A 26,553-nucleotide genomic window follows, 5' to 3' on the forward strand; every position below is an offset into this window, starting at 1 on the left:
GTGTTGTTGCTTGGGCTTTATTTTACTTGTCCCTTTATCTTTTGCTGTTTTTAATCAAATGGAAGCTGGCAGTGTAAACACAGTGGCTGCTATTTCACTTAATGGCATTGCCTACCAGGAAACCTTTCAGAAATCCCCGCAGAACCCCGTGGGAAGGCGATTGCTATTTAGCTTCTGCAGTTGTTTCTCCCCCCGCCCCTTTCAAAGTAACAAAGCAATTTCACCAAACTTTCCCTGCTCCATAGAGATTTTAATGAAACACTGAGATAACTATCTTCCTCCTGCTGCCTGGCTGCATTAAAGCCCCAGTGGACTCAGGGGGCGCTGGAGATAGTCAGCTGGACCCAGCCAGGATCTTATTTGGAAGCATTTAACCAGACACAGATGAGCTTTCGCTGTTACCTCTTCACTCCCCACCCCCAGTCTCACTTTATGAGTAAATTAGATCTGATGATTTGACATAGCTGCTGCCTGTCATTCACCAGGGCTAACTGATTGGTGAAAGCAAGGCCTGTGCAGAAGAGTTATTCACTTTATAACAAAGCAAAAGGAGCCAGCTACTTCAGTGATAAAGAAGCAGCAAGGGCGGCTTGTCTACTAGGACTGGGATTAGCAGTTAGGACTCCTGACTTCCATTCTCAACTCTGCTGTTGACGAGTCGTGTTATCTTGGGCACATCAGATATGGCTTTATTCCATAACTGCTGAGCACCTGCAGATCCCATTGCATTCAGTGCGTGAAGAATAATATAATATTATATTATTATTAATTATATTATTATTAAGAATCATAATAATGCTCCAGTGCTCTTTGCCTGGTTGGTAATGCAGAGATGCCCCTTTTACTGGGAGAGTCATCTTTCCATCATTACAAACCATGATCATTTGATGGATATCGCAAGTGTATTACCCTTTGGAGGCATTGACCCTCTTGCTGGCACTGATGGGCAGCCGTTCTCCACAAGCAGAACTGCGGTATAGTTTGCTTGGTACATTGAAATGTAACTGGGAGTAAATGAAGGAAATGAGTTATCTGCAGAACTGATGCTTGAGCTTGGGGAGGAAAAATACTCTCGTCTCACCTCCGTCTATACCATTTCTCACCCCAAAGACATTGCTGGCGCACTGGCCAACAGCCACCCCTGCCATTAGGAGGGGGAGAGATGAGGCAATTCACACAGGATTGAGAAGGGGGAAAACCCTTGAAAATCAGAAAGACGTACATTCTTGAGCATTCCACTGCCCCTAATTTTAAGTGAGTCGGAGCTGGAGAGAGGCGCTGCTCACAGAAAGCCAAACTCTCCTGTTTGCCCACAGGAGATGTAAAGAACACTGTGAGCTGCCCGGACCCTCACTCTTCTGCCTCTCTGCCAGCGTGCCTTCCCCAGGACCTGGACAGGGGTCTGCTTTCTGAATTTGAAGCTTAGAGTGAGTAGGCGTTGTTAGCAAAATGGATCATTCTTAGTCATTGTGGCTAGCACTTAGCTTTGTTTACGACTGTGACAGTCTTTGTTGCTGAAAGGAGTCTAACCTCCCTGCCGCCTGCCAAAAATATCTAGCCAATCTAGACATGCATTGGAAGGAGCCATGAGCTAAGCTAAACCTCAAATATCCCCTGTGGGGTTTGATCATCTAATGGCAAAAAAGTGGGGATGCTAAGGGGAGGAAGCTTGGTCTAGTGGTTAGAGCATAGGACTGGGAGTAGAAGGACGTTGGTTCTCATCCTGATGTGGAGACTGGTTCTTTGTGAGCAAGAGGAAGTCGTTTCACTTTACTGTGCCTCTATAAAATGTATTGCCCACCTCCCCAACGATGACTTTATCACCAGTGACACCTGCCCAGTCCCTCCTCCTCCCACACCCAAAGGTCTCCTGTCCCTTTTTAAGACATTCTGAAATTCCACTCGTGCTTCACGTTCTCCTCATCAGTCTTTCACTCTCATGCCCCTAAGATGCTGGCAAACGCTGAGTGTGTCTTTCTTTCTATGTACCAGCTCCCTCTTCGCTTTCATTGTTTTTAACGCTGCAAGTCTCAGCTGGGGACTGAAATCCTGACATCTGATATTTCTGCAAATGACAAGACTGGGGCAATGTGGAAAGCAAGCTGCTAATCCCTGAGTGCTTTCAAAATGTCAGCACCGCAATCAGTTTCCGCCTCCTCCGGTTATCAGTCCCTGCTGACTGTCTCACAGCGTTAGCACTTTGAGTAGAGTGAGCCTTCCCTGGCTGTGTGCTGGCAGAGGAGACATTTTACCTACGTACACCCTGAGGTCAGTAAGAGAAGGGAAACCAAAACCCAAACTCCACCAATTTTGCTCATCAGGTGGCCTGTCAGCTGAGAACCTCTGCTGCACAATGGAAACTGCAGTGGGTCGTTGGTGCAGCGTGGCTGCTTTGGATCACAGGGCCATGAGGCAGGCCCCACACCTGGCCGCTCCGGAGAATGCTCCTGAAGAGAGGGCCACTGGCACCAAAGCAGAGCCAGAAACACAAAACAGGGTAAGAATGAAGATGACCAAATTCTCCAGGAGATTCTGACACACTGAATGGAGAGGAGAAAGGTCCCGTCTCACAGAGACACTGCCCTGATCAGCAGGGAGGAAGAAAGGGAGTTGGTCATAACACACACAGGTGCTGATGGCTGGGGGAAGAGGACAATGAGGCATGGGGAGGTGGTTTCTGTAGAAAAATCTCACACTTCCTGGGGGCCCCCGTGATCCCAAGGTCCTTGATAGCAAGCCTGAGGAGAGGCAAGTTTGAAAAGGTTCTCCACCCTAAATGGCTAAGAGACACTTGGGTCGTCTCAGGCTCTTGGAGGGCTCCTGCAATGTGAGATGGGGGTGTATGAATGTGTGTCTGGAATGGCACCTCTCGCCCAAGCTGAGAGAACTCGTTGCTGGTGCCTGCAGTCCAGGGGGCCCTAGACCAACTCAGTCCTTGTGGGCAGAGAGCCTGCTGTGGCTAGCACAGACCCAACTAGGAGCAGCTGCAGGGCAAGCTGAACATGATTTCAAACAGGAAGGAGTGGGCCTGGTTTGAGCATGATTTGAGGGGATGGTGTGTAAGGATTGGGTGACGCGTGTTCTCAGCACCTCCGGTGATTCGTTTTGTTCACCTTTATTACCAGAACCGGGCAAACTCCATAGAATTGGTGGGTCTGTGAGCCCCATAAAATATTTTTTGAGTTCACAAAACCAGTCTCTGTTAATGCACCTTTTCTCTATCATTTAAACACATTCCCCGCCTCCCCACCCTCCTGAGGAGAAGTTAATAAAAACTGCTGATTCCAGGACTGAGTTTCACCCTTCTCTTCTTGCTTCAGGGAGCTCTAGATATGGATATAGATCAGAGGTGGGCCAACTACGGCCCCCGGGACCATTCTGCCCGACCCCTGAGCTCCTGGCCCGGGAAGCTTGCCCCAGCCCCTCCCCCGCTGTTCCCCTCCCCCTGCAGCCTCAGCTCACTGCGCCGGCGGCGTGATGCTCTGGGTGGTGGGGCTGCGAGCTCCTGGGGCAGCCCAGCTGCACAGCCTGGCCTGACCCGGTGCTCTGCGCTGCACGGCACGTGGCTGGCTCCAGCCGGGCGGCACGGCTGCCTGTCCTGGTGCAGCTGCCCCCCAGCCACCGGTGCTCCAGGCAGCGCGGTAAGGGGGCAGGGAGCAGGGGAGGGGGGTTGGATAGAGGGCAGGGGAGTTTGGGGGGTGGTCAGGGGCCGGGGGTGTGGATAGAGGTCAAGGCGGTCATAGGGTGGGGAACAGGGGGGTTGAATGGGGGCAGGTGTTCTGGGGGCGGTCAGTGGTTGGATTGGGCAGGGGTTTGCAGTCAGGAAGGAGAGGGGGGTTTGGATGGGGTGGCGGAGGGCAGTTAGGGGCAGGGGGTCCGAGGCCATCAGGGAACAGGGTGGGTTGGATGGGGCAGGAGTCCCAGGGGGGCCGTCAGGGGGCGAGAAGTGTGGGGGGGGGCAGATAGGGGGCGGGGGCCGGGCCACACCTGGCTGGGGAGGCACAGCCTCCCCTAACCGGCCCTCCATACAATTTCTGAAACCCGATGTGGCCCTCAGGTGAAAAAGTTTGCCCGCCCCTGATATAGATAGATGTATCTCCCTGCAGCAAGATATAGCTATATAGATGTTAATGTAATTTTAATTTAAAATGTGTCTTCTGTCGATAGCACTATTGCATTCTATTGTGCACTATTAAAGAAACAATTGCTCGAGGTAGAGGGACTATCAAGTTACACATCAGTCTGCAGGGTTTGATTTTATTACAAACCACAACAATACAGCCATCAAGCGGGGGGGAAATCCTATTGATTGATTTATAACTTGCTGATCCATCTGTCCCCAGCCATTATTCCGTGTATAATTTTTCATTATGTGCATGACAACTGATTCTCAGCCACATTAAGACACAGTGTGCAATCACGGAGGAGTACAAAGGACCACTAAATATGTTGGAATTATAATGCCTGACAGTAAAACTTTGAGGGAAAACAGAAGTGGCTGTGCGGGCACTGGGACACTCCTGGAAATGGAATTTAGTTATTTACTTGTTATAAGGAATATTAAACAACAATAACTGAGAGGCAGCGGGGACAACTGGGGTCTGCAGCTGGCTGCATTACTACCCTTGGTCAAAAAAGAGAAGGAGTACTTGTGGCACCTTAGAGACTAACCAATTTATTTGAGCATAAGCTTTCGTGAGCTACAGCTCAGCTGTAGCTCACGAAAGCTTATGCTCAAATAAATTGGTTAGTCTCTAAGGTGCCACAAGTACTCCTTTTCTTTTTGTGAATACAGACTAACACGGCTGCTACTCTGAAACCTACTCTTGGACAAATCACTTCACTTCTATGTGTCTGTTCCCCCTCTCATCCTTTGTCTTTTTAGACTGCCTTCGGGCCCAGGATTGACTTGTGCTGTGGGTATGCACAGGACTACTACGATAAGGCCTCCATTTCAGTTGGGGCCCGGGCACTAATATAGTAATAATGGAACAGTAGGACCAACAGGACAACCTAGTCACCTTCACCAGCACCTAGTAAGAATGGCCAAGAGATAGACCATGGCTGCAGTGTCCACAGAGGGATGGGTTCGTCTGATGTACCCTAGGAACTTTTCTTTCCGGAGATTCTCTTGAAAGCATCTCCGCCTGTGAATGGACATTTCCCTCCAACACAGCTGACACAGCCATCGTGTAGCTCTGCATATTAGAGTAGGTTGAGATTAAGGACCAGGTGGGTAGTGTAGTACTTGGTTGCACTGGGCCTGGTTAGCCCTTGGTCTCTGTCAGCCCCCCATGGTGAAGTTAGTGAATCTGGATGTGGTGTCTTGTTTAGATCTTGAGGTCTGTGTGTTCCCCCACTTCCCTCTCCCCTCCTGCGCCCCTGACCGTGGCTCTGTGGGAGTACGGGCAGTTCCTTCTGGCAGGGAGTTTCTGCCGTGGTGAGCAGTGTGCCTGAATAAAGCTCCTCCCAACGTTGTCTAAACCTGAATCTGCAGCATAGGTTCCTCTGCTGACCCGGTGCACAAAAAGCCTTGAGCTGGAAGGAGGAACTTGGTGTCCATTAATGCTTCTGGTGGCCATCGCTTTGCGTTTACCCAAATCTTCCCAAACGATGATGCTGCAGTGGCCATCGGCTCATTAACAGCAAACTCTGCAGGATGTTTCTCCTGAAAAACTCTCCGTATTTCATTCACGTCCATGTGACTAGATTTTTGGTAGATCTGCTTCTAAATGTGAAGCTTACATTCAAAGGAGGCGAAGCATTAGCCTGCTGTCTCTCATGCCGGGTTACTGAGGCGGCCAGGTATCTTCAAAACAAAGAGGTCTGACAAGAGTTGCTGACAGAATAGTGAACCATCAATGAGCCTCTGTGTTACAGTTCCCTTCCAGATGCCTAGCAGGGTACTCATCAGAGCTGGCTGCATCCTATGGTTCTAAGCGGTACTTCTGCTCTCTGTCATATCTAACAAGCCAACTTTTGGGGTGGGGGGAAGTATCCAGTCCATCGCAAGCTATCATTACCCAAGCACTTGGCAGTGAAAGTGTTGGTGAATCCGGCTTGTTAAAGGTGACCTTGGTTTTATTATATTAAACTGTCAGAGTTCACATTTCTGAGTGTTTGATTTATACTTGGCATGCATCTTGGCAGAGAAGTCTGCACCACTTCTTAAAAAGATGTCACTTCTCACTGATGTTTTCTACATGCTATGAACAGCTTCGATATTTTATCCCTTCACTGCAATGTTGAGTAAAAGTCCACCTCCTCCAGGAGGCTGCCAGATGGAAAGTGAGGCTGCTGCAATTTAAACTTGAGTAATGAAAAATAAATAACAATAGTGAGTAGTGCACATGGGGCACCGGTGCTCAGTTCAGCAAAGCATAAATATGGAGCCACACAGATACGTGGATAGACAGAATCTGGAGGGCCAGAGCCTCATCGGATGTAAATCAGCATCCTTCCATTCACTACTGTGGAGTTACGCCTATTTACACCAGCAGAAGATCTGTTTCTGAGTCTTTAGTGCACATAGGTCATCTTGAGTCTGCAGGCTAAAACAGTGGAAGAGAGAAGGATGTATCTATCAGAGGGGCCTTTGGAAATGTGGCTCTCTACAGTTGAGAGGTAAGCGAGTAATCCCATTGACCTCCTAGGTAAGAACTAATTAGTGTGAATAAGGGTTGTGGAATCTGGAAGGAAAGAAGCTACATAATGGCTGTTCTCTGTTGTGACATTTCTCTTCCTGAGTGACGTGTGAAGGGTGTTTTCCCTCTGCTCGGAAGCTAACACATGTCACAATTGACTTCAGCTGTCAGGTATTGGTCCATGTCTTTCACTCTTCTTCAGGTCAGAAACAAACATCAGTGACATTTCTGGAAAATTAGCGGTACTTTGAATATGTGCGGGCAACAACTCTGAGTTAAGGTGAAAGCCAGTAGCACCTGCAAACATCTCCAGATACTCGTCTCTGTGTCTGACTTCTCTTGGCGGTATATCAATGCCATTATATTGACAGGGGGTGTCAGCCTGTCAATCAGCTTCTAGAGCACGGGGTCATCTCCTGGCTGGTGCGTGTAGGGGCTGTCCCTTTCAGGCTGAGCTGTCAGCCCCTGACAGGGGAAGATACTAGCAATGTCATGCTAGTAGTAATGAGAGTCATAAATCCTGATGAGACACATTGATAAACAGGAAAAAAAAGGGGGGGTGAGTTTAAAGGAGAACTGAAGGCTTTGTATTTGATAAAAGAGTAAAGCAGTAAATACAGGGCTAGATTGTGACTTGGACTATACAGAATAGAAGGGAATGAGAGCCCCCTTTACATGCCTGTAAGGTCTACCCAGACTTTGTGTCCAGGCATGTAGGAATAAACAGAGCTATGCACCTGCATATTCTCTTCCTAGAGTGGGGAGCAGAGAATGGTTGGAGAGGGGCAAGAAACAGGCAGAGCCTTGGCTGCATCTGACACATGGCCAGCATGGGTGTGGGGAGAAAGTAAAGGTCCTCTTTTGGACAGTCTGTTGTGGAACAATAAGTGTGCTTCACACCAGGGGCTAGTCCGGCATGCCTATTCTGCAATAACCACGCCGATCAATTTCCACATGTAGACAAGCCCTTCCTAACTAGTCAGCCCCCCTGCCTCTTTCACTACAGACTGTGAAACTCAGACTACTGGAAATTTTGCTTCAGAGTATTTGATTAATGGGCTAGATCCGAAGCTGGGGTAAATTGTCGTAGTAGTACGGTGACTGCAGCTGAAGCCCTGACAATTTACATCAGCTGAGGATCTGCCCATTATACTAGATCTTCTTTCTGAATGTGGTATTTACCCCCAGGGAGCAGGCTGGGAATCCCTTGAAACGGAGCACTTTCTTTCAAGACATGGAAACAATCAAACCAGTGAATTATACACACACATACATTTGCTGCTTTCAGTGCCACACTGGCATTTATTTATTTATTACAAGTATCTTGCACCAGGATAATATTCACTAAAGCTCTAACATCTGTTTGCGAAAGACAGCATCCTTGGGCAGCAGCCAGCAAAATCATTTCATTACAAAATTGCAACTGTAACACACGCACAAAGCCACAAACCTACTGTACACTGAGATGCTTCTGTTTTCAAACTACTCATTAGGAATGATGCACAAGCCAAAATTATACCCCGTGTAAGGGGAATTAGGAGAAAATGAGCCCATCTGACCTCCTAAGTGATAGCACTTAGTACTGTAATTACTATCTATGGTTAATCCCACTCTCGCTACAAAGCTGTACCGAAGTTTCCGTCTTTCCTCCAGAGGGTATATGTCTTTATGTTTCTTCAGTTCTTCATGCCTAATTCAGGCTGACAAGGAACATAGTTGAGGGGATAGAAAACGAGAAGCCTGGTTTAAAGATTATTTTATATAATGCAAGACAGAAAATTAAGTTGCCACTGTCTGATGGCGGCTCGCTGGCCCTGAGTGAAATGATTTGGGAGGGTGATAGGAGGATAGGTTTTTAGGGGATAGGTGCCAGGAGCCAACACTGCAGTGGGAACTCAGAGATAGTCTTGTTGGCAGCCTCAGGAGACAGACAGAGACCTGCCTGGGAATGGGGCTGCATTTTCGCGCTGTGTGGCTTGGCCAAGTCCGAGGTATGTTGTGTGGCCACTGTCCTTGCCCTAGCAGTCTTTTGGGAGGGCTTTGATGCCCAAGAGGTCAGTCCAGCACTTTTCAACTAAACCAGCCTCACTGAAAAAAAGGTTATTAAAAATCATTATGGATGCAAAATGCTTCAGGCAGGACTGTGATCCTCTGCTATGACTTCAGTAGGGCTGTTTCCCATTCCACTGCAATGAAGGTATCCGCAACTGGCCCTCAAGGACTGTAAGGCATGGGAAGAGGAGCTGGCGGGAGCAGGGAGAGAATTAATATCTCCTGCTGTCCCCCTGAGGGTGGATACATGCAGCAAACTCTGAGACAGGGTGACCTCAGTGGACGGAGCGGGGTGTACAGGGAGAGGATTATTTCCCAGTGCCACCCGACGGTTATTAGGATTTTTTTCGGGAAGGCAGCAACGATTGGTGGTGTATGTAAATTTCATTCATATTCCCCGTCTAACTGAATTACACACTGTCAGACTCCCACGCTGGTGTCAGGAAGCACCCCTACAGCCTCCCTGTGATGCAGTTATCCCAGAGCCAGACTCAGGATCTCTAGAGGGTTTGAATCCCAGCCAGTCAGTTTCAATTAAAGAAACTCTTTCATTCCCCGTGAATTCCAGAACCCCCCCCCCGCGCGTCTATGAATGCAGTGCCAAGCCCAGGGCTTAGGCCACTATGTCGCGCTGGAGCAGCAGTAAGAACCCGGAAAGGTTGGGCTGAGGAGAGGGAAGCAGAGGCCATGGGAGCCTTGTAGCCCTGTTAGTAAAGACGGGGCAGCAGCAGTGCCCTGAGCCTTTGGAATCTAAAGGGCAGGTAGGGAAGAGGCAGGATCTGCAAGGTTGCAGGGACCTGCTGTGCTTTCTTAGGAAGAAGTGGCCAGTGCAGACTCAGGTCCAAGCACACAGGGACACTGTGAGTTACAGAGCCACCGGGCCATCTTGGGGTCCCCAGCCTGTACACCCTTCTCAGGCTTCGCACTCTTGTGTCATCCCCAAAGAACCTGGGTAGAATTGTAGCCTTGTTGCTCGCTCTGTATTTGCTTCACAGAGCTTGGAAGTCTTGACTTGAGCAGAGCTGGAAGTTTTACCAAGTAATACAACTGCAGGTCGGGTCCTCGCTCGTTATTATCCTGGATTCCTTTTGTTTCCTATCTCCACTCTCTTTTGATTTTTCTTCACAGGTCTGGCAGTCCATCAGATCATAACAATCACAGTGTCCCTCATCATGGTCATAGCTGCTCTGATAACAACTCTCGTCTTAAAAAATTGGTAAGGACCACTGTCAATCTACTTGGTCTGAGTGTTGGTGCTGGCTCTGGAGTGTGTGGAGGGGTAGACTGGGGATCAGGAGGGAGGGACAGGAATAATGATTCTTTTGAATTGCAAAGAATTAAAAAAATCAGTAAATACTCAGATATCATGGGAATGCGCTCCAAAGAATTGCAGGGAAATTAAAAATAATCTTTGTTTGGGTTGAGATTTTTAAAGAAGGGCTCTCAACTCTCTTTGAAGTCTCAGTCTTTTTATTTAGAACTTAGAATTTGGAATCATGCCCAGCCTTGCACTATCCAGACATGTTAGCAAGAATGGAAAACAACATGGGCACATGAAAAAACACCCCTCCCGCTAAGGTATCAGCTAAGCACTGTGGTGAGAGAAAGAGATGGCACTCTATGACTACTGCTAGTCAATGCACTCACTCCCCAGAGTCTTATATCAAAATTCAGGTTACACAACTGCATCTCATTTTAAGGCCCCTAAATCTGGGAAGTTTGCATATTGCCAGAGCTAAGGGATTCAGCTTCACTTCATAATACCCCTTGGACTTCACACTGGCAAAGGATGGTACTGCACTCTCTTAGTTTAGGAGCTACAAAATGTCTCAACAGTGGCATCTTCTGGCGAGGTCAGAGTAATTTACTCTACTGCTCTGGGTTTCCCCACAAGGGTAATGCACCCTGCCCTGAATAGAATGACTTTATTGCTTGTCTGCTGAGTTACTGTCTGAAGCTAAGCTATTCCCTTAAACACAAGACTGGCTCAGCATATAATAATTATATTTTCTGACCTTTTCTGCAGCTCTGGGGACTGAATGCATCTTCTGAGCCTCTTGAATGCATCCAGTTTTACATTTGCCATATCCCCTAGAGTGCCCATGCACTCCTCTAGCCTAATTTGCTCTCATTTATTCCTCAACATCAGCTATGCATAGAGTAAAATAGGTTAGTTCTTAGCTTCAGGCATTCCTGCCTTTACCTATTTTCCAAGAGAAATTGTCCTACTTTGAGGTCAGTTTTGCTGGATGTAATAATGCTATTGCACCCGTGGGTAATCTGAAAAAATGCAGCGTAACTCTGCTTCTCCCCTACACAGTTCGGAGGCCTGTAGTCCTCGCGCCCCCACAGCCCCCAGCAACTATATTCTCTAATAGCTTCCAAGCTTATCAGTCATATAGTGTAAATTCCCGCAGGTGATCCCAGTACTCTCCTCAGGTGATTGGATAAAATAAGATATTGATACTAGAAATATATTGAAAAGTCTGATTGAGAGTCAGGAATCCCCGTATTAAACAGGATTGAGAAGGCTCATCTTAGGTTCTGTGTAGTTAGAATATTCACACCTTCTCCACTGAAATGTTTTTGAACAAAAATCACAATTGGGTATTGTTAGAGTCTTACAAAAATGAAACAGTTGAAAATGTTTGCAATGTTCTTAGAGGAACTGTTTTTGTCAACCCAGTAGCAGAGATGTATACTTCCACATGCCATTAAAATATGTATTATAAGGCAAGAATTTCTCAAATAAAGTGATTTTGGATGCCTCTGTTTCTAGGTGCCCAATTTGTCTTCTTGAAGAGGACTGGTATTTCTTAGAGCTGGACAAATACTGCAAAACATTCTGGGAGAATATTTACTCAAATTTATAAATGAGTTTGCTTTGGACATGTGGGTGGCTCTCTTCTGTCTGCTTTCTGCAATTCAATTTTCCTGGCATGGATGCTCACAGAAAGAGGATGTCAGAGTTTCATGTACCAGCATTTGTAGAAAGCTAATTTTAAATTCACAACAGAAGTGCTTATTAGACCTGGCCAACTTTTTGGATTTCAAAAATTGAAAAAAATTATCAAAATTTCACAATTTGATGACAAAATTGGGAACAAGGAGGAGAATCCATGACATTTTTGTCCTCCCCCTTTTTTAAACCAATTTAGCATCAGTTAAATTTTTAAAAAAATATTCAAAAGCTCATCAATATTTCAATGAAAAAAACCAGGAAAACATTCAACAAACATTTTTGCCATTTCCCCCTCTCTTTCCTGACAAACTAGAATGTTATACACACATCAAAACAGAAAACTGAAACAATACGACATGATTTATGTGACCAATCTCAACTAATTAGCACAGGTCAAATAGCAAGACGTGGAGAGAACTGCTTGTGATCAGTCCAGTGTGGGGAAAAAATCTGCCAAAACAAAACATTTTTGGATAATTTCAAACAACAGATAAAATATCAGGAAATCTCACTCTGAGATATTGCTCAAGAGCAAAAAAGAGCCAAAATCCCTGTGGCATTGTGATTTATTTATGCAGCTCTAATCTTTGTCCAATTGTATTTTGAGTCCTTGTATATCCCAAGGAACCAAGGGAGGCAATGTGGTGGAGTAACAAGAGTGGTAGACAGGGAGATAAGATGTTTGGATCATGAAGCCCTTCATGCCAGAGACTGACTATGTGACTTTGGGCAAGCCATATAACCACTCTGTGACTCAGTTTTCAGTTGTATGAAATGGGGTTAGTAGTTTACCCGCTTTATAAACACTTTGAGATGAATGATTGCTCAATGCAGTGCAAAGTTTATATTATCTGTGTAAATTCACAGTATGGGGAACTGCTTATCTTTAGCAGGTGTCTATTTCAGTTTGAGAAATCAATGGAAACTGTACAGATCGGCATTATGGATGGACGTCTGGATGTACACAAGGGGCCAAAACGATCACTGGTGTAAGTGGTCGTAACTTTGTTAACATCAGTGGAATTGCTCCTGCTTATGCCAGCCATGAATCTAGTTTATAGAGTTATTGGTTAGGATTTTCAAAAGCCTCTAACATACATAGGTGTCTAACTCCCCTTGACTTTCAGTGGGACTTGATTGCTTAATTTCCTCAGGCCCTTTTGAAATTCCCACTTGATATTTATAGCCAGCTTTTTCGAGCCTACAAGTCAGGATCTTAATAAATCCATATTTTACTAAATAAAAGTGCCCAGCCATCCGATGTGCTGCTGAAGTCAATGCTCAATGGTTTTGCACATTAAATGATTTCTATTCAGGATTGAGGCAACTAGCTTTTAGCACCTAAGTTTGAAACTTTAGGCTTATTTAGAACGACATAAGAACAGCCAGACAGCATCAGACCAGGGGTCCATGTAGTCCAATATTCTGGCTCCAGCAGTGGCCAGTAGCAGATGGTTTGGATGAATGCCCATAATGGACAGTTATGGAATAATGTGCTCTCAAAGGAAAGTTTCTTATTCACCTGCATCAGCTAGCTTGTTTTCTTATGATCTGAAAGAAAAACAATATTCTATCAAGTGTAATATTCCCATTATCCATACAAATGCATCCACTCAAATTCTCTGTTGGTGTAAATCAGTTGAAATGGAATTATGCCAGCAAAAAATTTAGCACCTAATCTTTTTCTGAATTCTACTAAGTTCTTCACCTCAATTATGTCTTTTGGCAATGATGATATTTAAACCTTGGAAAGCCACGGTGGTTGCGGTCATAGGTATGGCTCATCACAAGTCTGAAAATGACCCCTAGTCCTTTTTAAACTTCAGAAATATTTCTAACAATCCTGGGCTCTTTGGGAACTGGAAATACTAAAAATGCAACTATTCTTGGCTGGACTAGGGTGTGGGAGAGATCAGGGATGAAATCCTGATCCCAACCAAGTCAGTCTTACCATTGACTTCAGTGGGGCCAGGATTTCACTCCAGGAGTGAAAATACATGAGTGTTTCAACCACATCGGGGAGAATAAGTAAAAGGCTGGTGGTGAGAAAAGGTTGCTCCAATGGTTGTGCCAATGAAAAATACTGACACTAGTATGTGGGAGGCTAATTTTTCAGTATTTCTAACTCAGCCAAAACCAAAGGGGCTGTATGTCTCACAAGAAAGCTTTTTCTTAGGGGACAGGGAAAACAAAGGAGTTGAGCTAAGCACCCCAGTGCTTATCCTGAAACTTTGGCTCTAGAGGTAGCCTAACCTCTAGAGCCCAAGTGTTCCTTATCAGTCTTAAGGATCCCCTCTCCCCCTTTTCTCTCTAGCCCTTCCTCCCGTTATTGTTATATGTAATAACAAATGACTGTACATCTTTCTTTTTTTTATCCTTATGCACCTTCTGGTGCCTGGGGCGTCCACCAGTTTCCACCATTTATTTTGATCTTGTGCTGGTCTGTTTAGGCTTCTGAGTATTGTGCTGATGGATTTGGCTTCTTTCTCTATTGTTCTGCGTAGTGTTTCTCTAGGTCTCCATCTTTGAATTGTATGACCATACATATGGTTCTCCAAATTGTCCAGGACATGTAATGTCCGTGTAGCAGGTGCCCTGTTTTGTGCCTGTATAGATCTTGAAATACAGTACATTTCTCGAAAGAAGAAGAACATCCCATGTCAAACTCATGAGGTGCAGTAGGTGGAAGGGGATGAAATACAGAATCTCCCCTGTAGACTAATGCACCAATGAGTTATCAGGCATGATTACATGGGGCTTCAGAATCAATGAGTGAACCATATCCAATGTATCTGTAAATGTTCTCTGAGTCCCAGTGCTTCTCTCTCAGACCAATTTCCTGCCATTATTTGTCACATCAGCTTCAAGGACACAAAAGGGTTAAGTTGATTGTTCTTGTTTAAAATCTTTGTGCAAAGAAAGTTCTAACTTCCTGCAAATACGGCTGCACCTCTTATCTCAGTAATTCTTCTGAGAATAAAAGGCGCACATTTAAAATTTAACTTTAAACATAAAAGTTAAAGGGAATTGATTGCTTGATTATGGCGGATCTTTCCAAAGTGCTTGTGAATTGTAATCTAATATTAAATGATGGATAATTAATGGTAGGTAATGTAAGTTCCTCTCTCAAGGGTCACAGTTGTATTTTGGGTTGTGTTTTTTTTTCTTTTCCTTTTTCTTTCTTTTCTTTTTTTTAAATTTAACACCCAGTTGTGTGCAAAGTGGAAACACACGGCGGAACGGCCACCAACGCAAAATCAATCAGCAGGAAGAGAGTTGCCAGAACTTGACAGACTTCACCCCAGCCCGTGTGCCCAGTAACCTGGACATATTCACAGCCTACAATGAAACACTTCAGTGCTCCCACGAGTGCGTCAGGACACCAATGCCAGTGTATACAGAGGAGATGTTACACTCACCCGGTGATTATAAAACAACGTTCAATGGAAACAGGTAAGACAGGCATTGAGCAGTCTCTTACCCTACAGTCTCTCACGCACATTTACATTTAGAGGATTCAAATTTATTTGGGGTTAAAAAAAAGCTCCTTAAGCTATTACACTCAAGTTATTATTTTGATATGTAACAGAAAATTCCAATTAATAATCGATATTGACAAAATCCAGTAGTGAAGGAAATTGACACCATTGGATTGCAATGGTTCTTTAAGCCATGATGTGCATTTTCCTTCCCAGATTTACCTAGTCAGTTAGAAACATTTGCCAGCTATGAGTCTAGTTTGGTTAGCACCATCCAATATGTAGAACCAGGAATACCAAACTTCTCTGTCTTCAAAATAAGGACAAATGATTACTCATGACCTATGTGACCCATAGCCATAGGCCATTGATTATTTCTAATGCCTGTAAAATGGCAATTTTAAGTACTGCTTTTGTCCTTACAGTGCCAGCTAGGCTCACCTGGAACACATCTTGTTAAGCTGTGCTGTTGTGTAGTACCACACATTTTTCAACTCCCCTCTACCACTTCCAGCAAGGAAATTTACCTCAAATCTATCTTCCAGAATTTCTATGCTGCTTTTTTAAGTAGCATCTGTCAAGCTGTTCAGATTTAAGTGACAATGTGATTAACACAAGAATAGGCTGCATGAATCCATTTTGTCTGGTATGAAATAATGATACATTAATAAGGAGGAGTTGACAGAATATGGAATTAAAGATTTGAGCCATCCTTCTATATGTCTGTTGTCTGTGTGGAAAGTGAGGCTGATTGGAGAACTTGGTAAGTTACCTTTACCCACAAAGAAATACTAAAAATGTTAGCTTTCTAATAAAGGGTTAATTGCATGGGGTGCTGGGTATGTTGCTAGTTTTGTTTGTGTTTTTAGGAGGAGGATTTTCACTATTGATTGGTGCAGAGATTTTCCAGAATTGCTCCGCACAGTAAATGTGTGTTTGCTGTCAAAGCTAGAAAACAATTTATTGGAAGTGAAAAAATAATAATTCACCCCACCCCCAAGCCTTCTTCAAATGTATAACCATGTTGAACTCTAAGGGATATTTATTATAAAGTCCTTTATCCTAAGTGCATGAAGAGCAGAAGTCTAAAAGCAAACAATGATAATAAACATATTTTTAAATATCTTTGTGTGTGTGTGCGTGGAATTTTGCTAGCTGTCATATTCTGGGATTTCCTCCGATCTTGGGAGGCAGAGAATTGGCAAGGATTTTCAAACCATTTCATTGAGTGTATGTATATGTTAATTCTCACATGAACCCCAGCCACCAATGCTGGGGCACAAAGCGGGGAGATTTTTGTTCTGTTTTCCTGTCCTGTCTCTGCATGGTACTGAGCATAGTCCGTGTCTATTGTTTGCGCTGCTATTAACGCCATCCATTGGTATATGAGCATTGGTTGGAAAGGGTTCATTGCTTTTTTGTCTTAAGGTAATGCTTTGTTGGAATATATTGGCCTCCACACTTTTTGCTGAAGCCTGGTTCAGTCTGAGCAGTCACATTATAAGTCACTAACAATGGCAAAGTCATATGTTCTCCCAGCAATAAACCAGCTGTCCCCCTTATGTACTGCATTTTTCCAGGTGACCAGTCTCTATTTGTCATTGCAGTGTTGGGGCGACAATCATGCACTGCAGCTGGGAAAAACAGGAAAGTAGCTCAGGAGAAAAGGAGAGAGGAAAAAAATACTTAAAAAACACAGAGATACTGTGACTCATCTTTGGACTGTCTAAGACCCCCCAGATTTGCATCCTTAATTGGCTTAAGAGTTACCTTATTTCAATATTTTCCATTTCCACTGAAAACACATGGCATTAAATTTCATCTTCTTTGTACAACCCTCAATTGCCAAGGCCAATAAGCCCATTCAAAGCATTATTTTAGAGAATTTTTTTCCTCTTAAAAAAAAAGAAACGGAAACGCTAATTTCGGCAGCAGGCCGGATGAGGCTTGCTCGTTGTGTGTTACGTACCAGCACGTGCAAGCCCATTTTTCTGCTCGCTGCAGACCCTCTTCTTCTGATCGGCATCTAATTCCTGTGGCCTTTGTGTCTGAGAAATGGTTTGAAATCTCCTGCTGACTGGCCGAAGTCTGTTTTACTTCCTGGGGGCAGGGCAGACGCCATGTGTCTATTTCCTGGTACGTACCACTCTTACAAATTTTTTTTCAACCACTCCACCTCACATAACTATGAACATTTCTGTGCATAGCGAGGTCTCCTTCACCATTGTGTTCCCTGTGTGATGCTTACCAGCTAGCCGATCCTTTTTTTAAACATTTGACTTGACCTAGGTGCCCCGAGCAGGGGATGATAAATGTCTTCTAAGATAAAAGGGGGACTTGGTACCAAAATGGCTTTTCCGTTTGGTGAATTAGAGGTGGGCAGGAACTAAAATTCAAGACCCATTCACCCTGGATTTCCTGGAGCGATGGCCTCTCACTCTTTAGAGGGCCAAACTAGATCACCCAGATGAGAGCACGCTTAAACTTTTGAGAAAGTTCACCTCTGGATCCAGACCTTGAGTCCCATGCGGGAACATCTCTAGAACTGGTTTGCTTTCAGCAACTGTTGTGAACATCAGTGCTATTAAACGGCCTCCTTTTGTGATTAACTTTTTGTTGCATGATGGAACTCCAGAGCCTGCGCGTATTCTGTGCATAGTCGGTTGATAACCTAGAGCTCACGTGGCTGGGATTCTGTAATAAGTGACCTTTTCATGCTTCCACTGCAAGAGTAGTGACAAACCCCTTCTTTACCTTGCAGGAAACCATATCTGCCATCCCGTAGGCTGTCTGGGGAGTCTCCAGACCTTGGGGGCTGATACACCCACACTAGTATAAAAAACATTGTTTTGCAGATCTCTCCCTCTCTCTTTTTGTTGGGTTGTTGTTTTTTTTTTTTTTTAGCTTGTGCCATTTCCTCCTCCTTTTCTTTCTTTGGAAGGTGGCATTGCAGATAGCAGTGGGAGGAAAAGCAATTAGGATTAACTATGTGGCATTTTACTGTAGGGCAGCACTGCCAGTTTGAGCCATGCGCTCAGGCAAATTAATTGGTCAGTTCCAAATCCCTGCTGTAATGAATCACATATTCACTCTAAATGAAATTTCCAACCTTGCCTAACTGCAACTTGCTCGAAATAACCTTTTTAACTTGATGCTCAGTTTTTGAACACAGAAATGTAATTAGATTAGAATGGAAAGAGAATAAAAAGTTAATAGTCTCTGCTGTGACTTGGTATGGTTTTGTCTGGGCAGGCAAGGTGAAATGTGCCCGTCTAGCTAAGTGCATTGATTAGGACGGGATATACAAGACGGCAAATATTTTATCAGGATTCGCATCACAGTCTTCCTTCTTTGTCTGCAATGCTATAATGATCATGCTGATTAAAGCTACAAATGACACTCCTTTTGTAGCTGAAAATGAACATGGCAACCAAGAACCTGGTGTATGGCTGGAGGAGTTTCATTTTTGTTGTGGTAAAATCTCTGTACCAATCAGAGCCAGACGGATGCAGGACTTTGCCGTTACATTAGAAAGACAATATGATAAACCCGCTGCACCTTGTAAGCTATCACACACACCCATGACATGGGTGGGACTCAGGTCAGTAGCAGGAAAAAATTCTTTCCCCACATGTACAGAAATTCCTCTGTAGGGGGTGCAGGAGGTAAATGGGGACTGGCCAAGCCCCCGCTTCACTAACGAGGGGGATGTGAGTCAAAATATAAAGCTCTGAATCCCAGGATGCATCGATGCCCCAAGCACCTTCTTTTCCAAAGCGGGTGTTGGCTCATGCTGCAGGATATTTCTGGAGGTGTACAGAGAGCACTGGGCACTGCAGTTGGATTGACCAGGATGGGTTTGACCTCTAGGTCAATTTTGCTGTGTTTAATACCCAAAGCAAGGACGGTTTAGTTCTATGTCCCTTTTTATCCAACCCTCCAAATTCAGTGAGGATAGCAAGAGTCTACAGTTCTGGACTCTTGTCTTTTTTTTTTTTTTTTAAAAAACATTCCAGTAGTGTTGTGACGATTTAATCCCAAACGGCATGTAGGCCAGAGACCCTGCCCCATGTGTGGCCCCACTGGGCTCTGTGGAGCTACTCACAGACATAAGGTTCTGCAGGACTGGGACCTTAGCTGGGTCAAACTGAATACTTTAAGGTTCACATGTCACTACCTAGGACAAAGTGTCCTTAGAACAAGGATTGGCTATATGGAGATGTTTAGCTTGGGAATTGTTACTTACCATTCTACTGCGCTGTCACTGGATTGACCCTTCAAAATGCAGTGAGAAATGGTGAGCTTAAGACTGTTTCCCAGCTCCTATTTCTAGGACTGTGAGTGGTGTAAAATGTATTTAGAAGTTCTTGCTGACTTCAGTCTGCAGCCATCTGCAGCAGGTGTGAATATCTTCTTGGCTAGATTTGATAGTACCAGCAAAGCAGCCTGAAGCTGAGTAAGTCACCTTTAACCAGGTGCATCTCAGGAGAGATGGAAAGACTTGCTAGAGAGCGCAAAACCACTTACGTTCAGGGGTTGGATCCTGCATTCCTTTTCCCAGAGCATTTAAACCTCTTTCACTGAAGAGTTTGGGGTGTGTAAGAAATGCAGGATTGGATTAGCTGTAGCATGACCCAGGCCACTCAACATCCCGTAGTGAAATCACCCTAAATCATAGTTTCATTTATGGAACAACATAAATTATATCAGACTGAACATTTCTAGCACCTTTCCTCAAAGGAGCTCAAAGCATTTTACAAGTGTTAATTAATTACACCTCACAGCACTCTTGGTTAGTAGTTATTATCCCAATTCACAGATTTGGAAACTGAGGCACAGAGAGGGTATCTGGCTAGAGAGGGAAATGGTGAAGAGCCAAGAACAGAACACATGGATGGGTCTGCACAGAGCTTTTGTAAATTAACTGAAATCAGGTGAAACTAGTTCTGACTGCAAGTTGAAAGCAGATACTGAATACTAAAAAGACCACCAGCAGTGAAAAATTTGTGAGCAACTCAGAGGCTGAAATATGTTCTCCTTAAACATTACCTGAATGTGAGTAAGTTAGGACAATAAATAGTAACAGTGATCTGCTTACAGGGGATTTGCAAACCAAAAAGTTTGAAATTTGATGAATAGTTCATCCAGTTCCAATTACAAACCTGGAATGCAGGGCAAGTTGGTGACCTGCAGAGGTTTGCTAATTTAGGAGGAATTTCTGGGGACCCTGGAACAGACTACGATTTCCAGTGGACAACTTGAAAATGACAAGAGATTTTACATGGGTTTGACCTGGAACCAGGCAAAACTTGGCTGATTTGGTTGAATTTCATTTTGATTCTTGGCCTTTGTTCAAAACTGAAATTCGGAGTATCTCCGAGATAGAAACTGAATGGTTTTGCACAAACTCCTGTGAATCAAAATGTGGTGTTTCACCTGGTTCCTGTCCTGAATTCTAGCCTGCTGCTGTGTTTGACTAAACAACCTGGAATGAGATCATATAAAATTCTGTAAGGCACATCACTTGCTGACCGAGTTTGCACACAGGGGCCCTTCAGAATGCAATATAAATATTACATACAGATTACAGTGTATTAATTAAATAGCATTTACACAGAGTTATGTAAGTGTTAAGCATTATTATTATATACATGACTATTTGGGATTCTAAAATGCTAGCAGTATCAGAGGGCTGAAACTGCCCCGTCTTTCACACAGAGTAGGTTGAAGTCACAGCACTTCGCGGTAATTCTCTGCTTTGAAACCTGCAGCCTGCTGCTGTGATGCCCTCGTTCTGCCTTACAGCACACATTTTTGCGTTAATATTAACAGATAATGAGTCATCATAAAATATCCAGGCTTGTCTTAGAAAGAATAACAGCATTGCGTACACAGACCCGTTACAAGAGATTAAGTATTCTAAAGCATCCAGTTAATTAAGACTTCAGTGCTTTCCATGGGTGAAAGCTGGTATTTCTGTCGTCACCTTCCAGCAAGAGAACTGAATAGATTGCACTAAAAAACATCAAACAAATTACAGACTATGCTTTTTTCTGTTACAGATAAAAAATTGGGGAAGGAGCAAAGGGTAAATTGGGCTCCCATCTCCCTAAGAACAAGTTCTTGATAGTCTTTGACTTTCTCTTTTAGGAGATATTTTTCACTTGGGCAACCAGGGCACAGAGAAAACATAACCCAGAACAAATGTACTGTGCCAGCAACACGCTGTTTGGCTCCAATCCTGCCAGGAGCAGAGCACTCGGGCTGGGCTGAACACAACAGCGTGGCTCCTGTGCTTAAAGTTCAGCACATGCTTAAATGCTTTGCTGGATCATGGCAAGCTGATCAGCACCTGGCATGCTGAACCCTTTACTGACCAAGGACATCTGCCAGGAGCTTGTGGTCTTAAACGAAAGAATGAGCGATCTTAAATTAAAAGCATTTAAAAAAACAACCAGAGAATCACCTTCTTATAAGATCGATAGCACTTTCAGAGTCCCAAGGAAAGGTCATTGAGAAGCCATCAGGAAGTCGTCCCCACTGCATGACAAATCGGTTCCTAATACTCAGGTAGAGGTCTAAGTCAGTTCTACACCAGAAACTTTTGTCAGTGCAGCACTATCAGTGATTTGGGGTGACATTTTGATACCAGCAGTAGCTCTAGTATAAACACAGTTATACCAGCATAAAATTGCTTTTGCTGGTATAGCTTATTTTGCTCAGGGCACCGGTATAAATTATGCCAGCAAAAGCAGTAGTTTAGACGCAGTTATACCAGTGTAAGATCATAAGGATAGCCATACTGGGTCAGACCAGTGGTCAATGTGGCCCAGTATCCTGTCTTCCGACAGTGGCTGTTCCCAGAGACTTCACAGGGGATGATCAGAACAGGGCAATTTATTGAGCGAGCCATACCCTGTCATCCAGTCCCACCCTCTGGCACTCAGAGGTTTAGGGAAAACCAGAGCATAGGGTTGCATCCTTGACTGTCTTGGCTAATTACCATTGATGGACCTTTTATCCTCCATGAATTTATCTGATTCTTATTTGAACCAGTTCTACTTTTGTCCTTCGCAACATCCCCTGGCATCAAGTTCCACAGGTGGACTGTGCATTGTGTGAAGAAGTATTTCCCTATGTTTGTTTTAAAGCTACTGCCTATTAATTTCATTGGGTGATGCCTGGTTCTTATGTTATGTGAAGGGGTAGATAACACTTCCTGATTCACTTTCTTCACACCAGTCATGATTTTATAGACCTCGATCGCAGCCCCCCTTAATTGTCTCTTTTCTAAACTGAACAGTCCAAGTCTTTTTAATCTCTCCTCATATGGAACTTGTTCCATTCCCCTCATCATTTTTGTTCCCCTTCTCTGTACTTTTTCCAATTCTAACGTATCTTTTTTGGTAGGGGCTGACCAGAAGTGCAAGTGGTATTCAAAGTGTGGGTGTACCATGGATTTATATTGCGGCACTACAATATTTACTGTCTTATCTCTCCCTTTCCTAACGGTTCCTAACAGTCTGTTCGCTTTTTTTAACTGCTGCTGCACATTGAGCAGATGTTTTCAGAGAACGATTAATGATGACTCCAAGAGCTCTTCTTAAGTGGTAACAGCTAATTTAGACCCCACCATTTTGTATGTATAGTTGGGATTATGTTTTCCACTGTGCATTACTTTGCATTTATCAACACTGAATTTCATCTGCCATTTTATTGCCCAGTCACCCAGTGTTGTGAGATCCCTTTGAAACTTTTCACAGTCAGCTTTGGACTTCACTATCTTTAGTAATTTTGTATCGTGTGCAATCTTTGTCACTGTTTACTGCTATTTCCAGATCATTTACATGTTGGACAGCACTGGTCCCAGTACATATCCTTGGGGGTCCCTGCTATTTACCTTTTTCCACTGTGCTATGAAAGTGCTTTTTTCAGGTATAGCTTATTTTACTCAGGGAACCGGTGTAAACTACACTGGCAAAAGCCTTGTTTTGCTGGTCTAAGTTGCATCTACTCTAGGAGAACTTGCTGGAATAGCTTATAATAGTATAGCTATACATTAGACCTTTCCTAGTATGGACACGTCCTTGCCCTGCAGAACTGAGATGTGGCAACCTGATCCAAAGCTTATTGAAAGCAATAGGAGTATTTCCATAGAGTTCAGTCATCCCCAGGGCTTGATTGACATGCATGTAGCTATGATGGATGGGAAGAGCTGGAGGTATCTCTGTTAATGTTGAGGTGCGAAAGCCTGCCTCCCACGTGGTTGCTGGAGCTATGCTGGGTCTGTGGACGTGACACTCCACAAACAAGCAACCTCAGAGGCTGTTTTTCTTTGCTCCAAACCCCATGACAGTTGCATGCGTTTTTTGTTGCGTTTGAATGATGTCAGTATGATATTAGCATTAGAGGAAAGCAGTAAATATCATCCCTCTCCCTCTTTTGATAGAAACAAAGAAAAGGAAGGCAAACAAGTATCTTAATCCTCAGTGAATACTTAAAGTAAATGTAGAGAGCCACATTTTTGCCCTCGGTTATAACAGTCATGGGTTTGCCCAGTTGTAACAGAGGGCAGAAATTGTACTGTAGTGTGTGTTCAGCATGGGGTGCCTGTTTCATAAAGGTTGAGTCAAAGAAAGACTAGTCTTGCAGTGAAAGTACTAGACTGGCCTCCCAGAAACCTGGGTTCAAGTCCCAGCCCTATCACAGGTGCCTAGTGTGATCTTACAGAAGTCTCTGTTTGCCTCAGTTCCCCCTTATTAAATGGTGGTGATGATGATACATCCTTTGTCTGTCTTGTCTATTTAGAATGTCAGCTCTATGGGGGTAGGGATTGTCTCTTACAATGATTTTGTTTAGCATCCAGCACAATGCTCAGACCTCTCTCTACGTGCTACAATAATTAATAAGAAGGAAGGTGTTTGAGGACTCGTTCCTCTCCATTTACCTTAGTCAGAGTAATCATTATTGAGGAAATACCCTTTTGATTTAATAAGATACTTATCTAAAAGACAATAACTATCAATTAATTGTGAAGATTTAATTAATGTTTAATAACTAAAAGAGATATGTATCTCTTACATGGCAGTTAAGCCGCTATACATATATTTTAATTATGATGTAGCCTTTATTTAACATACAATCTTGTCTTTTTAAATCTAAATTAAATGCATATTTGAAGCGTTTAAAGTGTTGTGAAAATTTCACTCATGCACACACTCGTGCACTCACTGCATGTAATGTTTGCACACATATGCACTCTCAATTACATGCAAAAATGACATATGCACATGCCTCACAGATCACACAAAAAGGTGTGCATACTTCATGTCTACACATACACATCCATACGGAGTCAGCTCATGCATGGAAAACCCACCACTAAGCACAAATCGTATATTCACACATAGACACAAATAACTACACACATTTATGCCAACACATATACGTGCATATACGCAAAAACATACATGCATACCAAATATATGCAGCATATACATGCAGATCCAAACATTAACATGTGCTCATTATTAGAAGCAACAATTTCCATATAGAAGATTTAAAGAATATTATGTTGTGAGTGAGCTTTAAAAAGATGACAAATTAACAGCTAAAGAGAAATTTCAGTGGGATCTCTATTGTTTGTGTTTAACCAGTTTTCTATGGATTCCTTTAGGGCATTTAAACGTTAGAAAATCGTGTTAGTGCTCATATTCTTCTTCGCATCTGCCAAGCCACTCAATATGCTGCTTAGTCTGAATGTGAAAAGGTCTAGAATTCAAGGATGATCAGAAATGAATTCTGTTTTGGAAAACATATTGAGGAGATAAACGTGTGAAATAAGAGCAGCTAAGCCGCTGAGTCATTCCCACTGTTCTCGAGAAGCATCTCTACCAACACCATTTCTGGAAAGCTGCAGCCTACTGCAAAAGGCTTTCCCCCAAAAACACACTTAAGGTTTAGGTGAGCCGTACAAATCTGAAGCTTTTCAAGAGATGTTTGAGTAGTAAGCCAATCTGAAATGCATCCGATGAAGTGAGCTGTAGCTCACAAAAGCTTATGCTTATGCTCAAATAAATTGGTTAGTCTCTAAGGTGCCACAAGTCCTCCTGTTCTTTTTTCGGATACAGACTAACACGGCTGCTGCTCTGAAACCTATTTAAAAACCATGATTGTGCTATATCAGTCTCATAACAGAAATACGCAATACTGCTGCTAGTGATGTCTGACCATTAACAAGGTTTGAAGATCCAGGAATTCTCTGGGTAGAACAGTCTGGGTACATGCCAAGCCACAGAGGACCTAGTTATGGGTCCCTAGTTCTAGATTCAGTTTTGCCCCTGTACATGGTGCCCTCAAAAGTAGATGACTATGGCCCCCTAAGTCGTTGTTCACCAAGTGAGTAGCAGTCGGTGCAGTAGCATTTTGCCCACATTCCCTCTCACCAGGCCCTTCATAGCAGGGTTTGCAGAGTTAAGTGAGGTAGGAGCTGGCTGCCCAGGAGATTCAGCTGCATTGCAGATCCTTTGGACCAGAAGAGAACTGCAAAAAGGCCAGCTTGCCATTGAGAGGCTGGCCCCAAAGTCTGGTGGTATTTTAAGAACATTATCCAAAATATCCCAACTTCTTGGTTTTTTAAAGTTGGGTTGGACAACACATGGCAATATGCATCCCTGTTGAGACCTTCCAGTGTTTAGTGCTTCTGGTGTGCCTAGCAAAACCATCAGAAAAGGTTTTCTTAAGGTATTTTAATAGTCGGGTAATTGCTGATGCATAGTGGCTCTCCATCAAACATCAGGGCTTCGGGTCCCTCATTTTGGTAAAGGTCCCCAGGCTCCAGGAAAGCAGCAGAATTTGCTAGCCACTGGCCAGCAGGCTTCGCCTATCCATTTACATCAAGCTGACTGCGTGGTTGTGTATTTACAATATGGATTTTTCTGCTCAGCAAGCTCAACTAAATGAGGAGCACCTAGTGCTCTTCCTCGTGATATCCTGCAACCCTTCCTCATAACTGTGGCTTTTGTAGCTGTCCAGCCAACTGGTAAGATATGAATGGACTCAGTTTACTCATACAGTAATGAGTCTAGCAGCCAGGTTACTTTGTCCTTCACAGGAGGAGTCTAGTATGAAGGAAACTGGAAAGTGAGTTAATACTCTGCAGTGTATGCAGAGAAAAGGTACCGCAGGCAAACAAATGAAGTGGCATACATTTGGGATGCAACAGTTTTAATGGACGCAGGAGCTCAGCATGTCATTTCTGTGTGATGTTTAATGGTTCATTTTGCAGTAAGACTAAATGTCCCAGGCTGGGCGATAGAATCTATCCCTAACATCATTCTTTGACTATGAACTATTACCATTGGGACACTTACCAATTACCATTTTCATTTACATCCATAAATCTTATTGTGGTACT

The 26,553-nt window shown here is 43.8% G+C and overlaps 1 protein-coding gene across 3 annotated transcripts in view; it reads left to right on the forward strand.

Annotated features, from left to right (window-relative positions):
• AJAP1 (adherens junctions associated protein 1) overlaps positions 1-26,553 on the forward strand; it is a 113,722-nt gene that overhangs the window by 79,201 nt on the left and 7,968 nt on the right. For 2 of the 3 annotated variants that reach the window (XM_007070155.3, XM_043531826.1), the window contains exons 3-5: positions 9,825-9,912; positions 14,869-15,111; positions 17,142-17,273. In XM_007070155.3, coding sequence (XP_007070217.3) covers positions 9,825-9,912; positions 14,869-15,111; positions 17,142-17,214 — 404 coding nt within the window. In that variant the 3' untranslated portion in view covers positions 17,215-17,273. The remainder of the gene's footprint in view (positions 1-9,824; positions 9,913-14,868; positions 15,112-17,141; positions 17,274-26,553) is intronic. The other variant, XM_037881408.2, reaches the window with a different exon arrangement.

Source organism: Chelonia mydas, chromosome 18 (assembly GCF_015237465.2).
Source record: "Chelonia mydas isolate rCheMyd1 chromosome 18, rCheMyd1.pri.v2, whole genome shotgun sequence".
Classification (NCBI taxonomy): domain Eukaryota; kingdom Metazoa; phylum Chordata; order Testudines; family Cheloniidae; genus Chelonia; species Chelonia mydas.